At 33.7% G+C, this 23,022-nt stretch overlaps 1 protein-coding gene across 2 annotated transcripts in view; it reads left to right on the top strand.

Annotated features, from left to right (window-relative positions):
• The window catches only part of MON2 (MON2 homolog, regulator of endosome-to-Golgi trafficking), a 100,207-nt gene that overhangs the window by 29,799 nt on the left and 47,386 nt on the right, over positions 1 to 23,022 (top strand). For both annotated transcript variants that reach the window (XM_006218072.4, XM_006218071.3), the window contains exons 8-19: positions 409 to 603; positions 7,997 to 8,121; positions 8,488 to 8,624; positions 9,570 to 9,723; positions 15,383 to 15,618; positions 17,331 to 17,412; positions 17,993 to 18,177; positions 18,961 to 19,073; positions 19,412 to 19,516; positions 19,862 to 19,942; positions 20,021 to 20,094; positions 20,184 to 20,274. In XM_006218072.4, the coding sequence (XP_006218134.1) occupies positions 409 to 603; positions 7,997 to 8,121; positions 8,488 to 8,624; positions 9,570 to 9,723; positions 15,383 to 15,618; positions 17,331 to 17,412; positions 17,993 to 18,177; positions 18,961 to 19,073; positions 19,412 to 19,516; positions 19,862 to 19,942; positions 20,021 to 20,094; positions 20,184 to 20,274 (1,578 nt within the window). The remainder of the gene's footprint in view (positions 1 to 408; positions 604 to 7,996; positions 8,122 to 8,487; positions 8,625 to 9,569; positions 9,724 to 15,382; positions 15,619 to 17,330; positions 17,413 to 17,992; positions 18,178 to 18,960; positions 19,074 to 19,411; positions 19,517 to 19,861; positions 19,943 to 20,020; positions 20,095 to 20,183; positions 20,275 to 23,022) is intronic.

Raw genomic sequence — 23,022 nt, 5'->3', positions numbered from 1 at the left:
TAATCAAGGGTTTTCTCCTCAGCTGCCTATTTAAATGCTTTATCTATTTGAATTTGTATAATCTGTTTTCTTTCTTCTGTTCTTAATGTTTTTAATTGCTAGTGTCCTACTAAAATTAACATTGTTAGTAATAAATATTTTAATTCCCAAATTATTATATGTTCCTTTTAATTTAGATCCTTTTTAAAACTTGAAATATTGGTTATCATTTGATTTTACATTCTCAAAGAGCAATACTAATTTCAGAATCGTGTGCAAACTGTAAAATAATAAACTGTATAAACTTACAATAAGGCTACATTATTCGTACTATTAAAGAGTATTATTTACCAATGAGACTGTTTTGTAAGCATTTAGTACAAAGTTAATTCTTTTTTTCTTTCTTTTTTTTTCAATCTTTGCAAATAGCATCAGGAATTTAGTTTCCTTCTCAAAGAAAGGGTGTGTCCTCTTGTGATAAAGCTCTTTTCTCCAAATATAAAGTTCAGACAAGGTTCCAGCACTTCATCTTCTCCAGCACCAGTTGAAAAACCGTATTTTCCTATCTGCATGCGTTTGCTGAGAGTGGTATCTGTTCTGATTAAGCAATTTTACAGTCTTTTGGTAAGTGCTAATTTTCGTAAATGTTTGTGTGTGTAACTGCTTGAAATCTCTTCTTAGATGATTTATTATAGTGTGTTTAGCTTTTTAACTTCAGTTATGTGGATCTTTTTTTTTTTTTAGTACATACAGGTATTCTCCTAGGTACCCAAAAGATTCATTCCTTCCTTTCTTGAATCTTTCTTATGTTTATATGGTATTTTTCATTTATGGCAAGAAGAATCATGGCCTGTTATAAGATTTGGTGAATTTTAGTATTAGAAATCAATTTTTACTTTCAGTCCAATATTGTATCTATTTTGTATAAATTTATGGAAGCAGGATATGTTGTGATACTCCTGATCATAGTTCTATCGATGTAATGGTTTACTCTTAAACATTTAAATAATATTTTTCAGAGAAAATGGTGTATTATATTTCTTTTTAATTTTATGTTAAATTCATTGTATAAATTTTAATATTTATGTCCTTAATTTTAATTAACAAAAATAGTTGTTGATCATCTGCTGTGAAAAGTCAAGCTAAATGTTAGAGATAACCAGCAACATTACAAACTATTGGATAGTATAGGTAGTTAAAGTAAATTCCGTGGAGACCTTTTTAAAATAAAGTTTTTTTCCTATATATGTTACACTTGTCATAGATTTTCTTTTCATATTCCAAATTAATTTATGCAAAATGCATTCAGAAATAATCTTTATAAGGACTGTAGTTATTATTTCTGGCTACATAAGATACATCTATAATACGCATTGTTGTCTTCAATACTTTGTTTGGAAATACCGTAAGGAATCAAGTCATTTCAGAATATATTGCTATTTAAGGAACGTAAGCAATCGGGGTTTGGTGCCAAAGGTTTGAGTCTTTTGATATACTCAAAATTGTTGGCTTGGACTTTTTTGTTGTAACTTTTTGAAAATTACAAACCATGTTCCCCACAACATGCAGAGTATTTGATATAATTTCCAATAGTTATATTTAATTGAAAAATCAAGACTTTGTTGTCTAATTATATACAATTAAAATGGAGGGAAATTCTTTGAGTCTTTACATGGGTGAAATTTTAGAAATTTTGAAAGGTCAGCTTGCATTTGCCGAAAGTAAACGAAAAGTAGGTTAGTTTCTCCAAAGGTGGAAAGCTTATACCTGTCAGCTGTTATATTTTCTGTATTGTATTTGTTTATAGTCTGTTTGTGGAGAAGCTTTTAAAAAATGTAAACCAGAGTGACAAAATGGTGGGATAGGAAGCTCCAGGCACTCTGTGCCCTGTGGAGACACCAGCTTATTGATGTACAGACCAGATTGCTTTTGTAAGAACTTTAGAAACCAGTTTAGAAATTACAGCACCCAGGCAAGTACAAGGCCAAGTAAAGGTTCATTAGAGTGGGTAGGAAAGCCGTAGCAGTTACCGGATATACCTCATCCCACTCCTGGCACAGCACAGCATGGTATGGTCAAGAGAAAACTCCCAATCTAGGGCTTCTCCTTCATGTGGGAAAGAAAGATGAAATGTGCAACCAGCGCTCTGACTTGTGGGGGTACTGCTCAAGGGACTGATTTTTGTCTTATCCAACTCTTGGACACTGACAAGAAGGGCAGCAACACACTTGGGTGCCTGAGGACCAGCTGAGAACAAAGGCAAGCCCTGTGGCTTGCTGCAGCACCAGGGAGGTTGTAGTAACACAGGCAGACACCAGGGGAAGCACGGATACCTAGGCTGGTACAGCACCACAGGCTGCAGTACTCCAGACAGACACAAGAGGGAGCTCCAGAGTAGAAACAAGCACACGCAAGCCCAGGGAAGACACGTTGACAGAAAAAACTATATCCAAGAATACTACATACAGCAAAACTTTCCTTCAAAAATGAAGGAGAAGTGAAGACTTCCCAAAATGAATAAAAACTGAGTTTATTACCTGTGACGAAGCCAAATATGTATCACTTCACTCCTTATTTCCTAAGTATTATCCGAGTTGTCTTAGGCGGGCTTATGTCTTGTCCCTCTCTAAATGCAGGTTTAACTAATTAAATTAACATAAGGTTGTAGGAGGAGAAGACATCGCTCCTTTTCCTTTTCCTAGCCACTAGTCAGTAATGGAGAGTCAAGTCTCTCTTCTGTTCTCCACCATAATGCAGCATGCTTACATCCTCAGCATAATCAATGCAGAATTCACATTTTGTTTCTGTCCCTGAATCAAGAATTACCAACTTAACTATCTTTTATGTTTATAAAACTTGGTGCTGAATTGTTTCCCTTCAGAATTTATATGTTGAAGCTGTAACCTCCTCTTTGATGGTATTTGGAGACGGGATCTTTAGGAGATAATTAGATTAGATGAGGTCATGAAGATAGGGCCGCCAGGAGAGAGTTACTGACCATATATGAAGAGACACTAGAGAGCGTGCTTGCTCTCTCTCTGCTGTGTGAGGACACAGTGGTAAGGCAGCCAGAAAGAGAGCTCTCACCAGAGCCCGACCATGCTGGCACCCTGATGTCAGGTTTGCAGCCTCCAGAACTGTGAGAAATAAATTTTCGTTGTCTAAGCCACGCAGTCTACGGTATTATGTTATGGCAGCCCAAGATGACTAAGCACTTGGTTTCTGTCCATCAGTTCTGGTATCTAGCAGTTCATCCAGTGACTTTTTCAGGGATCAGATACCTTATTCCGTAGTAATTTCCATTTTGGGTGAAATTGCTGTCATTGTGTGCATAGATCCTGGATACTACACAGTGCTTTTACATTTATTAATTCATGTAGACTTTACTACAACCCTATAAAGCAGGCACTCATTTTTATTTTACAACTGAAAAAATGAGGCTCAGGATATTTATATAATTTACCTGGGATCATATGGTGTATAAGCTGAAGAGCTGGGATGTTAAGTACTTCTGTTAGACCCCCACATGCACGCTCTTAACCCCACTGCATTTTATGCTTTACTGTTTTCTTAATTCTCATTTCTTCCCCTCTCCAAGGCTGCCAGTGCCAAGTTTTTTGTACTGCTCCTATCCCATTCTCCCTATTTTGACCTTAGTCTCCTCGATTTAGGGGGCAGAATGAGGAGAGAGAACAGCACAGCCAGATGCAGAAAAGATTGAATGTTAGTGCCTAAAAGAAGAAAAAGACCTACTCTGTACTTCACTCATCGTTTGGGAGTGATGACCAACTGGTAAAACTGCCCTTCACAACAAGGCAGCTCTAGGGCGGTGTTACAAGGATGAATTCTTCAGATGTATATAAGATATTAATTCCTCAGCATTATAATTTGTTAGATTGAAACTTAATTCATTAGTATGGGACAGTCCAGGTAGTCTAGTTTCTCCAAGGGCAAAAGTTAAAAAAGTGTGGTAGTTGTCGGGTGAGATATGTGAGTGACGTGGAATGCTTCTCTCTTATTTTTCTTGCATTTTCTTTATTTAAACCTGAAAATGATATGTCTCTTAAAGGACATACCAGAATAGTAATTCTTATACTTTTCAGATGTAGGGCCTCTCAGTAAAAATACTGAGGAGGTTTTGTTTATGTGGATTATTTCTGTCATTATTTACTGTATTAAAAATTAAGTCTGAGATGATACTGAAACCCATTACATGTTAACATAAAAATAAAATTTGTTTTTGTGAAGAATCCGTATATTTTCCAAAGAACAAAAAAGCATTGTTTTGTGTTTTTTGCAAACCTCTTTAGTGCCTGGCTTAATAGAAGATGGCTGGATTCTCATACTTTCTTTTTGTTTCATTATTTTGTGATATGTTGTTTCAGTCAAAGCATCTGTCCTCACAATGATACGTAGTTGGAAAAGGCAGAATTATTTCAGTGGCCTTTTCAGTTAATAGTGGATATTCTTTGATATTACACCAAACTGAACCAGTGACGCTTTAAAAGTGTAGAATCTGAGACCATATTAATGACATTTTTATACTCTGTTACCTTAAAATTCATTGATTCATCTTGTGCTTTGTTTTTTTTAACCCATGCATGATTTTGTAGTATTATTTTAGTTGTGCAGATATTCCAAATGTTAACACTTTATACAGTACCAAAAATGACGTATGTTAATATCAGCAACCATTTATCAGAAAAATCTTCTGTTATTAAGATGCTATCAAGGTCACAGAAGCAGATACAAATTTTCCAAAATTCTAATTTTTGTTTGAAAGCTTCAGTCTTACCATTGGTAATAAATACTGTCAGTTGTTTCCCCTAAAGTGACAGGTTTACTTTGTTAATTTTTGATAAAATGTCTCTAATATGCACAAGTGTAAATAGTCATAGTTTGCCATTCGCTCTTTCAGTTAAAATGACTTCCATAGGGGAAAAAAGTGACTAGGTCAGTTCTCAGTGGTGCTTTTCCTCCAAACAACCATTGTACTTTGATACACAGCAAAAGTGCTTCACGTGTACTTCCCATTTTGTTGCGCAGAAAATTAAAAAGACATGCATGTATGGGTCACATATAATAAATTCAGTGATTTGTGTTTTATTTGTTATTTGTTATTTTAGTCTTGCTCATTGTGATTGTGGTCCTTAAGTGAAACAAATCTTGTGTGTGTGTGTGTGTGTGTGTGTGTATGATGGTGAAGAATACAATGACACTAGAACAGTTTGGTGCTGCTGCCTTGATTCTTGCTAAAGCACCATCTGTTTTACCCACCATTGTTTTGAATCATCAGTACAAATGTCAATATGTTAAAAATGGCAAGTAGTATCTTAGCATTATTATAGAAGTAATTATGATGTTACAGATGCCCTGCAACGGTTGCAGGGACCCCCAGAGGTCCATGGACCCCACTTCTGGGACCATTGCACTGGAGAATCAGTGTTCTCCGCCAGTATTCACCAGCTTATCTCATATTCTATCAAGTAACTCAGAGGTGAAGATAACTAATCTTCTGTTAATACATCTAGAGTAACTAGAGGAAATAGAATGCCCAGTCATTCAGGTACAGAGATAATAGAGCTAGCACACAATATTTTTCCCACTTTCTATCATCTGAGCTGGGTGCTTTTCTGTCCTCTAAAACACTTAGCCTCCATGCCCAGAGATCTCTTTTAAGAAGTTACCTGTAAGAAATTCATTAAAGATACCTCCTAATTTTCTAAACTTAGTTATAAATGGCTAACATGTCTCCATTCTACCTTTGACTTACTACTTTTAAAGAAATGAATGGACTAAATGGCTCGTGCAGTTTAATTTTCCACTTCTTTACAAATATTTCTCTAACAGTGGATCTTAATACTAACAAGTCTATCATCTATAAGGTTGTTAACTCTAACCATCCCCTGAGAAATAAATTCCTGCATTTAAGAATTCTACCAGACTTTCTTCATTGTCTCCTAAGCCAACAGTTATCATATGTATATGATTTCTTATCAGGTATCTGTGTGATATTTCAGTGAGAATTTCCGACAGGATGACTGATTCATCTTAAGCATTAGTTGTCTCCTGACTATTACCTGCTACCAAAGGACTAGAGGAATTCACGCACATTCATCACTGTTCATGCTAGTATAATGGAGTTCATGAAGTATCTTTGTGCCATGAGAACTGGACTTAGGCCATAGATACCTGTGTCATGTGAGTGCAACCCCGTGGGGGAAAGGCTTTACTTAGATTCATAATAGGCATCTTCCATTGATATCCTTGAGAACAATTCATTGTCCTCAGCCACGACTTCTCTGATCAGACTTTCACACTTGGCAAGCAGGGAGGAAGCGAGAGCAAAGCTCCAGACCTCAGGAGAAAGGCTCTTTTACCCAAATCACAAGACTTCAGTGGCTACAGTATAAACTGAGTGATTGTTTGATTTGTACTGTCGTCACTTTTTCATAGGAGGAGAAATGAGAGGAAACTCTTCAAGGCAGGTTTTATAACATTAATCTTTCCTTTGGCTGTGATACACTTGATGTTTCTGAGCGACTTTATTTCCTGGCCTCAAAACCTAACTGGTGAGCCTTCTTCAATTCTATGATTACGTTTACATTCCACTTTCCCTCTAAAACAGATCATACACATTTTGAAGGACCTACTCCTGTTAAAACTTCAGTAGACACAACTATTGCTCAGTGAGTCACTAGCATGATTCTTTCTCAGTTCTTTACTAAAAAGGAGTATTTTATTTAGAAAAAACAATAAGCACTCTGTACTTACGTGTCACTATGTCATGTTTAGGGGGCGTTTTCTTACATTTTCCTCATTTGATTTCTCAGAAGGTTGCAGATACTTTTATCCTTTATTTATAAGAAAGTTACCTTGCTTGTCATCTGCAAAGTTGGTGGATAAAGAGGCTGAGTCGTGTTTTCTGATCTAGTGCTTTTTGACCATATCAAGTTTAGGACAGTGACAAACCTCTGCATTATGACTTCCCCAGTCATAGCAGTCTAAGGATAAATTGCTTTTAGTTCTCCCTCCTACTCTATCTTCATGTCCTATTTTTAAATATCTTTTAAAGACATTAGAACATACCAACTGCTAAAACTTTGGGCTAAACTCCTGAGGGCTCCTCTGTTCTCGAAATTCCTTGCCCCACATTATGGCCACTCTTTGGGGCACCCCCAGCTAAAACGTCTAATAACTTGCTGTGCCTGATAAAGAAGTAAGATTCAGTTTGGCCTAGTGATCACAATGTCAGGTTAATTCTTATCTTTCAGAGGTCCTGCTGTGTCCTCAACTAATATGTGACAGAAACAATCCATTAACCTTTGAATTAACTGGTTACTTTTTGTTTGTTCACTCAGTCATCAGATATTTAATAAGTAATGTTGAGAATGTGAAATAAAATTTGAGAAATAAAGAATAAATATTCTTTATTTCCAAAGTGCTTGCAGAGGAGATGGTTTATATTAATAACAAAGGTAATAACTAATACTTAATAAAGCAAAACTATGCACCAAGCCTTGTTCTTAGTACTTTGTGTGTCCTACACCTGTCAACTGCTACAGGTTCCTTCTTGTTTTCCTACTAGAAAATAAATGCCAAACATTCTTTGGCTTATTGCCTCTTTGCTTCTTAAGCAACGCAAGAACATACAGAAAAAGCTTTGTGGTATTACTGAAGGGTAGAGCATACATGATACATGCCGTCTTCCAGGAATGAAGGTGGCATGATGATGCATTGTGCTTTCTCAAGGATAAGGATGAAACCATGTTGGAAGATCACTGGTGTGAGTTTTCGATGATGTATTTAGAGAGACACTGATTATTTTTACTGTTAGCTTTTCCATACGTAAGTTCTTTTCCCTTCCTTTCTTTTTCTCTGCTCCTCATTACAAATGATAATTTATTTAAAATTTTAAGATTTTGTTGGTTTGTCTATAGCACTAAGTTAAAAACAAGAATGTAATTTATAGTTCTTAGATTTAAAGAAATATTATTACAAATCTTGTATTTTTTAGGTAACTGAATGTGAAATATTTCTGTCACTTCTGGTGAAATTTCTGGATGCAGATAAACCGCAGTGGCTACGAGCTGTTGCAGTGGAATCGATACACAGACTCTGTGTGCAGCCTCAGCTATTGAGGTAGAACCTTCGCAATATTTTGTTAAATGGATAGGATAATATTTATGCTGGTAGGAAGGGTTCTAAACAAAGAAAATTGTGTGTTGTATGTAGATGGAGGGGTGTAGGTGTGGGCAAAAAGTGTGGTTAGTGATTGCCCTCAATTGAATTTACTGAGTTAAAATGGGCAAGATAATTTTTTTCTAAGAACATTGACCTCAGTCTGAACCTTTGTCCAGAGTTAGTAAAATCACTTAGGTGTGATGAAGAAGTTTTTAAAGTATTGCACTGAGACTGATTTATCAACATCACTTGCTATTTAAAAATGTTTGAAAATTTTAATATGTTCAAATATTTTCTCCAGAAACATTTAAAATTATTTTACAGGTCATTTTGTCAGTCGTATGATATGAAACAGCATTCTACCAAGGTTTTTCGTGATATTGTGAATGCACTGGGATCTTTTATCCAGTCCTTGTTTCTTGTCCCTCCTACTGGAAATCCTGCTACAACAAACCAAGCTGGTAAAGGCTTATCGTATTTTGGTTTTTATATTCTGCTGTAATTTACAATATTCGCTACTCTGAGATGATATTTCATAGAAATCCTGTGACTAGAGAATTGGGGTTACCTAAATGTATGCATTTATAATATTTTATTGTATTTCTTTATAATATTTTGTATTTTATATGTAAGTGTAAAGACTTACACTTAAAGAATAGTTTCATCCCACTGAGGCAGCTGTGCATATTTCTTTCCAGAGTGTATTTTCTTCTCTTACATACTTTCAGTTCCTCTAATTACATAAGAACAAAAGTTTAGATGCTAATCTTCATTTTAGAATCAATCTTCTTTGGTACTTCTCTTTAAAGACTTTGGTTACTACCTTAGGACTATTCATCATTCTTCTAAAAAAACGAGTAAATGTGATTTAAGTTTGGAACTCAATACATAGCTTCTTGTTCCCTTTAACTTCTCTTCTACTTTGTCCTCTGTGATTAGTGGTCCTTTTTATCCTTTATTCCCACCTCTGATAAAAAGTGATTTAACCAAAGGTATTTTATAAAGTTTGTCAGTATTTTTCTTTATTAGTATGTTTTATATAGAGAAGGAAATGGTGTTTTGGGGAAACAGGGAGACTCTACAGTAGCTGAAACAGGACTGATAAATTTCATTTATTTGTGCAATATCCAGTCCAATAGCTTAATTTTTGAAAAGTTGATCAGGGGGAGGGTGTAGCTCAGTGGTAGAGTGCATGCTTAGCATGCACAAGGTCCTGGGTTCAACCCCCAGTACCTCCACTAAAATATGAAATAAAAAATTAATTAAAAAATACATAAAGAAACCTAATTACCTCCCCCAAAACAAAAACAAAAAAATTTTTTTTTAATTGGCCAAGTGTTTGAATATTATGGATTTGTAATTAAGCAGTAAGTTGGTATCTTTGCTCTCTTTCCCGTATCTAACAGGAAACAGTAATCCGGGCGGCCCTGTTTCAGCACCGGCTAACTCAGGAATGCTGGGGATTGGTGGAGGTGTTACTTTGCTACCAGCGTTCGAATATAGAGGAACTTGGATACCTATCCTGACTGTGACAGTGCAAGGCAGTGCTAAAGCAACCTAGTAAGTAGTGGTCACATTGCTTTGTAAGGAGTGGTGTTGTTGGGGACTACGCTTTATCCTGAAGTGTTTCTCTCTGCATTATATTTTAAATTTTAGACCTACTATTTCTAACATGTTCAAGAACTAATTTTATTTTGTCATATTTTGAGAATTTTATCTAGGACTGGATTTTGTTTGTTTTCTTTTGTACTATTTGAAGGCTATTAATGGCATTATAAAACAGAACGTGTTTTCTTTACCTAAGGTCCTATTCGGCTATACTGTACAGATTTTTGATTTAAGTATGTGGCTTGATTTCAGGGCTTTGGACTTAGGTCTTTTGATACTGAGTTACCGTCAGCAAATTAGTTTTTAAAAATCTCAGTTTCCTCAACTGTAAAATGGGAGTAATGATATATCTATCTTTCAGGATTCTGTATGTGAAAACAGTTAAGTGTTTAGCTAATCACCTTGTTAGGATTTAATACATGGAACTTTTAGTTTAATTAATTAAAAACATTCAATGGATTCCACATGTGTTATTTAAAATTTTTTTGTCCTTGACCATTTCAGTTTAACAAATACATATGTAGCAGTGTACTGCTGATTTTTCTTTAGTAAGTCTTAGTGAAATGTAGTGCTTACAGAGATGAAGCAGCCAATACTACATAGGTTTAACGTTGCCGCAGTAACTGAGGCAGTTAATTCATATATTTTGAGTAATTGATATGCATCATCACAACACTGTTCAGTGACAGTGAATCAAGACTTAAAGTGTGAAGCAGAATCTCTGACTAGTTTAAAACATGAATTTGTATGTTATGTCAGTCTGTGTTGTATCATCACTATGATATTTTACTGTGCAGCTTTATTTTGCCTAATATTGTAAAAAAGAGTCATAGAGGACTGAAATATTGTTATTCTTAGCCATCTGAAAGATATTAAAGTTACTAATGTCTCATGAAGGCTTTGCCTTGCTCCAGAGACTAATGACTCGAGTACACTGAGTATCAAGTTGTAAAAGAATCAGATTTCTAGTACTGAAGGAGACAGTAATAATTATCTTTTTCATCTCCCCACCTCATTTTTTAAATTGAAACAATTCCAGCACAAAACAAAATTGCTGCACTTGTGGAGCTTACATTTTGGTGATTGAGATGGTCAATAAATAAATACACGAACAAACACGTAGTATCACCTTGAGTAATGGTTAATTTGGAGGAAAAAGCAGAATTCTAAGGGGATGGAGAAGGACCAAGATCAAGATAGGAACAGAAAGGATTTATCTGAGGAAATAAGATTAAGCAAAGATATAATTCAAGGGAAAGAGTGAGGATGTGTGATTGAAGAAGAAAAATAAAAACATTGCTAATTATCAGAGAAATGCAAATCAAAACTACAAAGAGGTATCACCTCACACCAATCAGAATGGCCATCATTAAAAGTCCACAAATGACAAATGCTGGAGAGGCTGTGGAGAAAAGGGAACCCTCCTACACTGTTGGTGGGAATGTACTTTGGTGCAGCCACTATGGAAAACAGGAGGGAGATTCCTTAAAATTTTTAAGAAAATTAAACTAAAAATGGATTTACCATATGATCCAGCAGTCCCATTCCTAGACATATATCTGGAGAAAACTCCAGTTTGAAAATATACTCGCACCAGTGTTCATGGCAGCATTAGCAACAATAGCCAAGACATGGAAGCAACCTAAATGTCCACTGAGCGATGACTGGATAAAGAAGATATGGTGTATACGTACATTGGAATACTACTCAGCCATAAAAAAGAATGAAATAATGCCATTTGCAGCAGCATGAATGGACCTGGAGATTATCATACTAGGTGAAGTAAGTCAGACAGAGAAAGACAAATATCATATGGTATCACTTATATGTTGGAATCTAAAAAAAAATGACACAAATGAATTGATTTACAAAACAGAAACAGAAAACAAATTTATGGGGGAGGGTATAGCTCAAGTGGTAGAGTACATAACATACACAAGGTCCTGGGTGCAATCCCCAGTACTTCCTCTAAAAATAAATAAATAAGTAAACCTAATTACCTCCCCACTAAAATAAATAAATAAAGTGCAACACATTTGAAAAAAGAAATTTTTTTAAAGAAAATAAATTTATGGTTACCAAAGGGGAAAGGGATAAATTGGGATTTTGAGATAAGCAGATATTACTATATATAGGATAGGTAAACAACAGGGTCCTGCTGTATAGCACAGGGAAGTATATTCAACGACTTGTAATAACTTACAATGAAAAAATATGAAAAAGAATGTAAATATATGTATGACTGAATCACTAAGCTGTACGCCAGAAACTAACACAGCATTGTAAATTGACTATACTTCAATTAAAAAACAACAGGACAGTGAATATTTGGCCAAGTTGTACAGTTGCTTTTTTATTAGTAAAAGTCTAGAATGAATTGTTTATTGATTATTTACTTGTCATCAATTAAGAGACTTGGATTTTTAACTAGTTCTATTAAATGCGATGATTTTGAGTAGGACACTTCATTTTACTTGATCTTAATTTTCTTGAAAACAAGGTTAGGGCTAAATCTCTAAAGGAATATATAAATAATTTTTTTAGTGCTGTACATACTGAGATTATGCATTTCTGGAATCATTAATAGCCAGAAATTTGGGGGATTCTTTGGTACATGGGTTAGTATGTTCACATTGAGACTTCCCTGTTGAATTGGCATCTTTCATTCATTCATTGTAAGGTTTAGTATAAAATGATTTTCACTGTTTTCTTTGAAGGTATACATATAAACCTTAATTATATAGTCAGTTCTTTTATTGACTTCTTAAGTGTGTAATAATTTGAAAACTTAAGTGCTGTACAGACAAAAGTAGTTTTGACACAGTATTGATGACATTATATTCTTTCAGATTTATTGCACTATGACTCCCTTCAGAGTTGGATTTGTGGAAGTTTTTGCAGCTTGACCTTAATTTTAAAATATTTAAATAAATGGGTTACATGTTACCTAAAAGTGGTTGTGTAGTAATTATAATAAAATAGCTCTGAAACAGGTAAGAAAGTGTGGACTTTGCTTAGTTTGTGTTATAAATAAAAATAAGTATAAGTTACCCTTTTCTCTTAATTATTCTAGTCCTTACAGTCTATACCATAGAATTTGGAAATTAGTGTTTCTGATATTTAGGATTATTTTATCTGTTTTAGAAGCATTTTCCCAATAAATCATACATTCTTTGAGAACAGATTTGTATAACGAGATGCTTAGCACTGATTGGTTTAGTATGTGCGTCTATAAGATTATTGGCTTGGCAAAGCTTAACGCCATAAACATTACTTCCCCCATTTGAGCTTAAATTTCTTGATCAAAAATGTAAATATATTTTTATTGATTACCTAAATTTTAAAATGCTCAGAGTTGGCACACAGGGGTTAAATCGATAGGCTTTAGAGTCAAACTTGGGTTAAAAACTGCTGACTAATAACTGTGTCACCTTAGTCCTCAGTTTCATCATCTGTATCTGTTAGGGCTTTTGTGAGGAGTTACATAAGATACATAAAAAAAGCCTTAGTGTCCCAGGTTGAGAATAATTGCTCAGTAAATGATAGGTGTATGTTGGTGTTTATGTTGTTTATTCTGAATTTTTCATCTTTGTAAATTTCCTATCTTATCTGATTATGATTTGGGGACTTTCCGAATTTAAGATTGGAAATTACTTCTATTAGCTTTTCTTACTGTGATCTTTAGAGATTTCGATTTTATTTTTGAGATATAAATAACATAGCATAAACTATGCCTTTTTACAGTGTACAGTTCATGGTTTTATTATATTCAAAAGCTGTGCAACCATAAGCACCATCTAATTTCAGAATTTTTTCATCACTCCAGAAAGAAACCCCATGTTTGTTAGCCAATCTCCCTTTCCCTACCCTCTAGCAACCGCTAATCTACTTTCTGTCTCTATTGATTTGCCTATTCTGGATATTTCCTATGAATGGAGTCATACAATAAATACTGTATTATGTCAGGCTTCTTTTCCTCAGCATAATGTTTTGAAAGTTCATCCATGTTACAGGTTGCATCAGTACTTTGTTTCTTTTTGTGGCTGAATGATATTACATTATATGGTTATACCACATTTTGTTTATCTCATCAGTTGATGGACATTTGGGTTGTTTCACTTTTTGGCTCTGAATAATGTTGCTATGAGCATTTGCCTACAAGTTTCTGCATAGATGTATGTTTTCATTTCTCTTGGACATACACCTCTGAGTGGAATTGTTGGATCATTTATTTAGTTACTCTACCTTTAACTTTTTGATAAACTGCCAAACTATTTTCCCAGGTGACCATTTTATATTTTCACTAACAACGTATGACAGTTTAAATTTCTCCACATCCTCAGCAATACTTGTTACTGTCTTTTGATTATATCCATCCTAGCAGGTAAGTGGTTTCTCACTGTGTTTCAGATTTGCATTTCTCTAATGACTGATGACATTAAGCATCTTATTCAAGTGCTTATTGGCCATCTGTATATCATCTTGGGAGAAATGTCTGTTAAGATCCTTTGCTCATTTTTAATTGGGTTGTCTTCTTATTATTGACTTGTTAGGGTTCTTAAATATTCAGGATCTAGTCCTATATCAAATATATGATTTGTAAAAATTTTCTTACATTCTGTGGATTGTCTTTTCATTTTCTTGATAGTGTTCTTTTGAAGCACAATAGTTTTTAATTTTGATGAATTCAATTTATCTATTTTTTATTTTGTTGCTTGTACTTTTGATATCGTATCTAACAAACCATTTTGTAATTTGAGGTCAGTTTTTCCTGTTTTCTTCTTAGAGTTTTTAGTTTTAGTTCTTATATTTATGCCTTGATTCATTTTGAGTTAATTTTTGTATATGGTGTGAGGTAATGCTCCAACATCACTCTTTTACATGTGAATATCCAGTTGTTCCAGCACCATTAGTTCTTTCTCCCATTGAATTATTCTTTTTTCATTGAATTATCTTGACAGAATTCAATTTTAAGGAATTTAAAACCATAATTCCCTGTTTTCCATGATTTAAACAAAAAATTTGTCATCTTTCCTTTTGAAAGCTATGTCCTAACTGTGGAGTATAACTTGCTCTAAAATTTGGATGTGACACATTGATGCTCTAAATATTATCTTACTTTATTGGCATATTGTACCAGAGATGATAGGAAAATAGATGAGCTGGATATCTCACAGTAATACTTTTCCCCAGTGTGAAAGCATCTTTTCTTCTTTATAGAATTGATTTGATTTTATAGCACTTTATTTTAAAACACCTAAGTTGGAATTTGAGATGATTTATAATCTGTTTATGTTTTTCAATTTTATGTATGTCTTTATTTTTCTAATATCAACAATTAGTGAAAATAATGGCACAACTTGGGGGAGAGGCAAAGACTTAATTATTAAAATAATTAGTTACAGCACTGGTCAGGCCTTAATATTTCTAATCAGTTTCTTAGGATACCATGAAGAGATCCATCTGCCAAAGGAAACAAACTCAGTAGTGGCCATTTACTTTTGCTATTCTGTTAATCTTAATTTCTATAATCTCAAATTATGGAAATAGTTATATGTATTTTCACCATTGTGACTTCTCATTAAGCATCTGTTTTTTTCCGTAATTTCAGCTTAGAGATGTTGGACAAAGTTGAGCCCCCAACTATACCAGAAGGCTATGCTATGTCTGTGGCATTCCATTGTTTGCTGGACCTTGTACGTGGGATCACTAGTATGATTGAAGGAGAGTTAGGAGAGGTTGAAATAGAATGTCAGACTACAACCACTGAAGCAGTTTCTTCACGAACACAGTCATCCGAACAGCAAGAATTACAGTCAACATCAGACCAAATGGATAATGAAATAGGTATATTATTATGATTCTGTATTTTTATTTCTATTTTAAAGTAATTTGAAATTTACAGAGAAGTTACAAAAATAATAGAATTGCCATATATTCTTCATCCTGATGTTCCTGTTGTTAACACTACCATGTTTGTATTATCATTCTATTTATATACGTGTCACTATACTTTTTTCTGAACTATTTCAGAATAAGTTGCAGACATGATGCCCCATTACCCCTTAATACGTTAATGTGTATTTTCTCAAAATAAGAACTGTTTCCTACATAACTACAGTGCAATCACCATCAGAAATTTAACATCAATTCAATATGTCATCAAAATTCCATTCAAATTTTGCTATTTGCCCCAGTGATGTCCTTTATGGTCTAGAATTACATGTTGAATTCAGTTCCATGTCTCTGTACTCTCCTTCAATCTGGAACGATTCCTTAATTTTTCCTTGTTTTATATGACCTGGACATTTTTGAAGAGTACAGGGCAGTCAACTTGGGTTTGTTTTTCATTTCCTCATAACAAGATTCAATATATACATTGTTGGCAGAGCTACCACAGAAATGTTGCTGGTGACATTAACTTTTTATCATTTGGTTAATATAATGTCTGCCTTGTCTCTTCTGTCTAAAGTTAATTACTAACTTTTTGTGGAGAAAGAATTTGAGACATCTATAAAAGAGAGCTTTCCCTTCTCCCTTGTTTATTTTGTTTCATTTATTTGTGTTAGTATAGGCTCTTGGATTCCTGTTTTATTCTAAGGGTTGTAGTCTGTGATTATCATTATTTGGTTTGACACTCATTGTCCCTGACATGGCCTTTTGGGACCCCTTTCAAGCTGGTCACTATGGCCTTTTATCATCCTATGTCCTTTTGTCATTTTCTGAGCACTAACTTACTTATCTGATATAACAGAATGTTCCAAGCTCATCTTGGGTTTTTCTTGCCTCACGCAAGAGTCAGTTATTTTTCCAAGGAACCCTGGTTCCTTTTAGTGGAGAATAGTATTTAGAACTAACACATAGGCACTAGATATGCTTCTTGCTACTTGGAAAGGAAATACACACATACATGAACACACATTTCCCTACATTTAAAAACTATGTATCTCTCTATATTAAGTACCATGAGGTCACATCAGTTTTTCCAATTCCAGTTTAATACTGCAAGGTTTGCTTTTAATTTCCTATATTTATAATTTCCTTCTCCAACAGTGAAAAACTTGATCCTGTTGTATTCAATGTATTTGCTTATTTGCATAATTCCAAATGTATATAACCAGTCTCTTGGTTGAGCCAGCTTGTTAACACTGTCTCACTGCCAGCTGGTCACACAGGCCCAATGAAATGGAAGGGAATAGGAACTGATTATATATATATATATTTATATGTATATATCTATATATCTATATTATATATATATAAAATACAGATTTTAAAGATATCAGTCAGTTAACTTATATACAGAAAGATCTTATCATTGATATTTTAAAACAACTTAGTTTTAAGACTTCCTGAATTCTGAAAGTATAGTACGGTTTTGAAGTTTTAATTTATTCAGATATATTTTAAATATTAGAGCTTTAATGTTTAATGATTGCGTTGTTTTGGGAATATCTGATACATTATCAAGTGGTGAGGGAGATTTTAGAATTTGATTTATTGTCAAGTGCTGTGATGTCTTTAATAATCATTAAGCATTGTGTGTTTTTCCCTTTAAGTTAGTAGAGCTGTTTGGGAAGAAATGGTGAATGCCTGCTGGTGTGGTCTGCTTGCTGCACTCTCTCTCCTTCTTGATGCCAGGTATTAATTCTTTGTAAGTTTTATATTGCATGTGGCAGTTAAAAAAAATCCATTAAAATGGTTTACTTAAATTTGTCTTGAGAATTATTTCCTAATATTAGTTTTTTATGTGTGTAGAGAATTATTTTTCTGCCATCCTATTCTGTTGTCTGCTGTCATGTTTTATTTGATTGTCATATGTTTTAATGGAAAATACACTCCTAAAATTACAGAATGTTTGTTTCCTTTTAAGCTCTACTACTACTTCTACAGTGGTGATGATTTATATTATTCAATTATTTTGTTGTTTTTCTTCAGAATCTGAATTTACTGATTTTAAAATGCTTGATATTTTTAAGTTAAATCTTTGAGTTCTTTATCATTTTCTTCAGTAATGAATATGAGTCCTACATTGCTTCAGATTTTCAGTTCAAATTTTCCAGTTCAAATTTTCAGATATGTTAAAATTCCTTACGTAGACTTATTTTGGCAATTTTAAGTATATTTTCTTAAAATTTACTGAATGCCTAATTCCATATGGTGTTTGCAGCATAATTAGAAATAAATTAATCATATCAAATAAAATACTTAATCTTTTCAGCACAGATGAAGCTGCCACTGAGAATATTTTAAAAGCTGAACTGACCATGGCTGCTCTTTGTGGAAGACTGGGCCTCGTAACTTCAAGAGATGCCTTTATAACTGCGATATGCAAAGGTTCCCTGCCTCCCCATTATGCTCTCACTGTGCTGAATACCACCACTGCGGCCACACTTTCCAGCAAATGTAAGACGTCAGCTCCTCAGAGTTCTGTTTGCCTGTACTGGGCAGCAAGGCATAGAGAAGAGATCGTTGGAATCCTGAGTTCAAACCTCTGCCTTCTCTCACTGACTCTGTGACCTCTGAGAGAAGTTAATGGCCCTGAGCCTCAGTTCCTTTCACCTTTTTAAAACAGTAGAGGTGGGAGTTGGGGGAATGATACAAATTTTAAACAACAGTGAGGTTACAAGAAGATAAATCTGGAAGTCCTTTGTAAACTGTAACATGCTATTGAAATGGGAGTGATTGGTTTTCTTTTTTTAAGGAGAACTAGTAAAACAGTAATGTGTGCTACCACTGAGATTAAGTTGATGTTTAAAAATTTCTTTTTCTTCTTGAGTACTTTGAAAACATTCAAGTTTGTTACGTGTAATATACACAAATTTCAATATGATACTTGGTTTTCAAACTGAAAAGGTGAGTATTGGTTTTTCACTTTAAGTAGAAAAGTTTACTGGGAATACGTGTTTAAAATACTTAGTATCTTAATTCTAGTTTGCTTATGAAGAAATATACCAAAGTCCTATAATTTGTTAAAGTTATATAGAAAATTACTTTACGTAATATTTAACTTGTCTTTGTTTTTGTACCTCCTGAATTTTCAAAATGTTTGCATATAGATAATATGTAACTAAATAAGTATCATAGCTGAACTTAGTTTAATCACGTTAATGCTTTAAAATATAACATTACTTTGAATGTATCATAAAAAGCATATTTTACTTATTGAGGATTCCCTTTGTGTTCTAGCGTATTCCATCCAGGGCCAGAGTGTCACAATGATCAGCCCCTCAAGCGAGTCCCACCAGCAGGTGGTGGCTGTGGGGCAGCCACTGGCCGTGCAGCCTCAAGGGACAGTGATGGTAAAGTGCTTCTTCTTTTCTTGGTTATAAATTAACTATCAAGGAAACCTTTTGTACATTTTGTGTGTGTGTTTTCCTAAATTTGTCATTATACTTTCTTTTATCGGAATGATACTTTTAAAAGAAACTGGATAAATATGCAGTGACACTATCCTAACCAACTATGATCATGCAACTTTTAAGCGAATGAATTTGTTTTATACAAAACCACTCAAGCCTGTTTTCTTAATATTTTTGCATTTTATTTAAAAATTTTGAATATGATAATACTTTTTGACAAGCTTTTAATTTTTAAGAGTGCATAACCATTCTTGCAAACATATCCTTTTTTAATATAGCTAACGTCCAAAAATATCCAGTGCATGAGGACTTTACTTAACTTGGCACACTGCCATGGGGCTGTTCTTGGAACATCATGGCAACTTGTCTTGGCAACTCTACAGGTATGTTGTAGTCCCTGGGTCAGAGGCCAGTGTTGTTTTTATATCAAGTGCTAACAGTTAAACTTAACAATGCCTACTGCTGTTTTGGGCAGGCCTCAGGAATAGATGGTAAGTATGGAAAAGGAGAAATTGGAAAAGAAAAAAGACATGGCTCATATTTCACCAAGTGATGGAATGTTCCTCATGATGGCCTGTTCTACTGCCTATGCTTGGTGTAATAAGTATTTTATATGAATATTAATTACTGTTTTAAATTTAGTTATTACTACTACTGATTTTAATTTAATTATTAGAATTTTTCTAAGTTTATAAATTTCTTTGTTTTGATTTTTTTTAATTTTACAGCATCTTGTATGGATTCTGGGATTAAAGCCTAGTAGTGGTGGTGCCTTGAAACCTGGGAGAGCTGTAGAAGGACCCAGTACAGTAAGCTCTAGTCATTCTTACTCAATTAGCACTTCCCAGAATGTTTATATGTTACATTTAATTTTATTCTTTTCTTAGGTTCTAACAACAGCAGTGATGACAGATTTACCAGTGATTTCCAATATACTTTCAAGATTGTTTGAAAGCTCACAGTAAGAGTCAGTTTCTTTAATTGATACAGACATTATTGTTAGCTGCATATTTTAGATCACAGTGTCTTATTTTTTCATTTTTATTTTAGGTATCTTGATGATGTATCGTTGCATCATTTAATAAATGCACTTTGTTCCTTATCTCTAGAAGCAATGGATATGGCCTATGGAAATAATAAGGTGTGGTATTCTACCTTTCTGTGTTAAATATGCTACATTATTTAGTTAAATAAGGTGTATACTCATTATGATCTTAGTGTTTTATAAATAGGACTACCTTGTAGGCTCACCCTGCTTTCTTGGGTTTTATGTTTTTGCTTGTTATTTGTTGAAGTGGGAGTGAAGAGGACATTTTTTTGGCTTATGGTATGTCCCAGTATGTATTATGATTTTGAACTGTGTCTATTTCTCTTGTGTACTGGATATTTTAAAAATATTTCTATAAAGAATAATTCAACACCACATTTGTAAACAAGTTCCATAAAATATCACATAACCCTTATGATTACAATTTATGATTGGGACAATGAAAGTTTTAAATCAAGGAATATATGTCTCAGTTTCTCTTGCCTTCATTGGGATGGAAAATAAGGAACTAATCATTTCTTTCTGAAGGTAATGATTCTCCCTACATTGAAAATAAAATTTTGCTTTGTTCATTGAATGAATAGAATAGGACTTTTGAGAACATTTCTTTCTATACTCAAAATACCATTTTTTGTTAAATTTGGAAAGCACAGGAATATTTGGGTCTATTTATATCTTAGAAAATATTTAAAATAAAATGCTTTCTACACTTTAGGATGAATAAATACAGTAGTTGGATCATTTACAAATAAGTGAAGACACCCAGAAAATGACTGAAAAAACAGAGAATGCAGCTTGTGATTTGTTTAACACCTGTCTGAAGGATCCAAAATTGTCTGCCTAGTCCTTAATTATAATTCTTTGTACTATGGCGTGTCATCTTCACTCTTGTGACTCATTTAAAGATTAGCCAATAAGATCTTATTAGGGCAAAGTTTTGCATATTATAGCACATAGCTAGAGAATTAACATAATCATGCAGGTGTTGGGAAATATATATTATAGTTTACTTCAAATCAAGGCAAGAATAATATACAGTGAAGTGATCAAATTCTTAATACCTTCAATAATCCTACATCCCTAAGATTAATTCTTAATGCAAAAGTATAATATTTTTAAAAGAGTTTTAAAAAATGTTTAACTGAGCAAGTGTATATATGGTAATAGTTTGAGTATTTATGTATTCATTTAACAAATACAGTAAGTTTACTATATGCATGTCACTCTTCTAGAAAATACAAAGGAAATATAAGATTTCTGCTTTCAAAGAGCATATAAGCCACTTCGCTCATGGATAAGTAGCAGTTAAGGTGCTAAAGGAGTGGTAAAAGAGTCTAAATAAATGGTATAGATAGTAAGTGATAGGAGACATACTCTCTGACTCCTTATTGCCATATTACGTAAGATATTTTTAGTACATACTAAGTTGAATTAAGACTAATAAAGATCAGTTAGTGTGATTGGACCTGGATATTCAAGGAATGGTAGGATTTAGGTAGGAAAGGACAAGTTCATGGATGTTAGAAAGAAAAACATGTTACAGGAAGTCAAGGTCTATGAAGATTGAGAAAAAAAGAAGAGATTTGAGTATTATTATTGTTCCTCTTGAACAGTACAATTTCAAGAGAGTTGTAAGAATAAATGTGATATTTCAGGGAGGCTTGGAAGGAACAGATGTTGAGAAAATGAATACAGTGAGACAGAAGTGATTTCCCTGAAAATAGATTCACATTTCTTCATTTTAGGATTCAGTTTTGTAAAATGATGTGGTGAATATGGGCTGGAAATAAAAGTGTTTTAAAGTCTTCAATTATAAACTTTATAAAAAATATTTTTAGATGAAGGTAAAAAACAGTTTATTATTTGGTTGTACTTTCTATATAAGTTATTATAAATATTCAGATATTAAAATAAATAGAAACTTCAGTATTTATCTACATTTTTTTTAAAGTTTATCAATGTCACCTTTTCTGAGTGAGTTAAATATCTTAGGAATTAAAATGTACATACCATTTTTCTTTAGCTGTGGCTTTAAAGTGACCAGTTGTCTCATTTTTGGTCCTCATTTCAGGAATTTGTGCTAGTTAAGGTAGCTGACGGTAAAGCTTGCAAATTCTTTCTTAGAAGGGGGCGATGTTGATGCTACTTGTGCAGGCATATTACCAAGCTCAGTATAAAAGTAATAAAACAGCTATTATTCTTTGTTTACTGTATGTTAGGTACTAACTTAACATTATTTTATTTAATCATTTAAAACAACTCTGTCAAGTTCAGTAGTAGTATCCCCTTTTTACAGATGAAACAAAAAAAATAGCTTAAATAACCTACCTGGGGTCACCTATTAGTAATTGGTAGAGCTTTGATTCGAAGTCGCATATGTATCATTTGGGTATGAGAAATATGTATTCTTTTAAATGCTGCATGATTCCTCTGAACATCCTCATTAGAAAAAGAAGGAGAAAGGGAAGGAAGTAACATTAGGCAACATTATGGGGACTTAATATCTGGCAGGCACTTTCTAACATGAGGTCATTTCTGTATGTTATTATCTCCATTTTATAGATTTAAAAAAATTAGTAACCATAAAAAAGAATGAAATTTTGCCATTTGCAACAACATGAATGGACCCAGAGGGATTATGCTTAGTGAAATAGCTCAGACAGAGAAAGACAAATACTATATGTTATCACTAATCTGTGGGATCTAAAAAATAAAACAGGGGGTAGGGGTATAGCTCAGTGGTAGAGCATGTGCTTAGCATGCATGAGATCCTGGGTTTAACCCCCAGTACCTCCATTAAAAAAAATTTAAAAATAAAGCAAATTTGTGAATATAATAATA

Source organism: Vicugna pacos, chromosome 12, assembly GCF_048564905.1.
Source record: "Vicugna pacos chromosome 12, VicPac4, whole genome shotgun sequence".
In the NCBI taxonomy this organism is placed as follows: domain Eukaryota; kingdom Metazoa; phylum Chordata; class Mammalia; order Artiodactyla; family Camelidae; genus Vicugna; species Vicugna pacos.
This window is presented reverse-complemented; position numbering and strand designations above follow the sequence as displayed.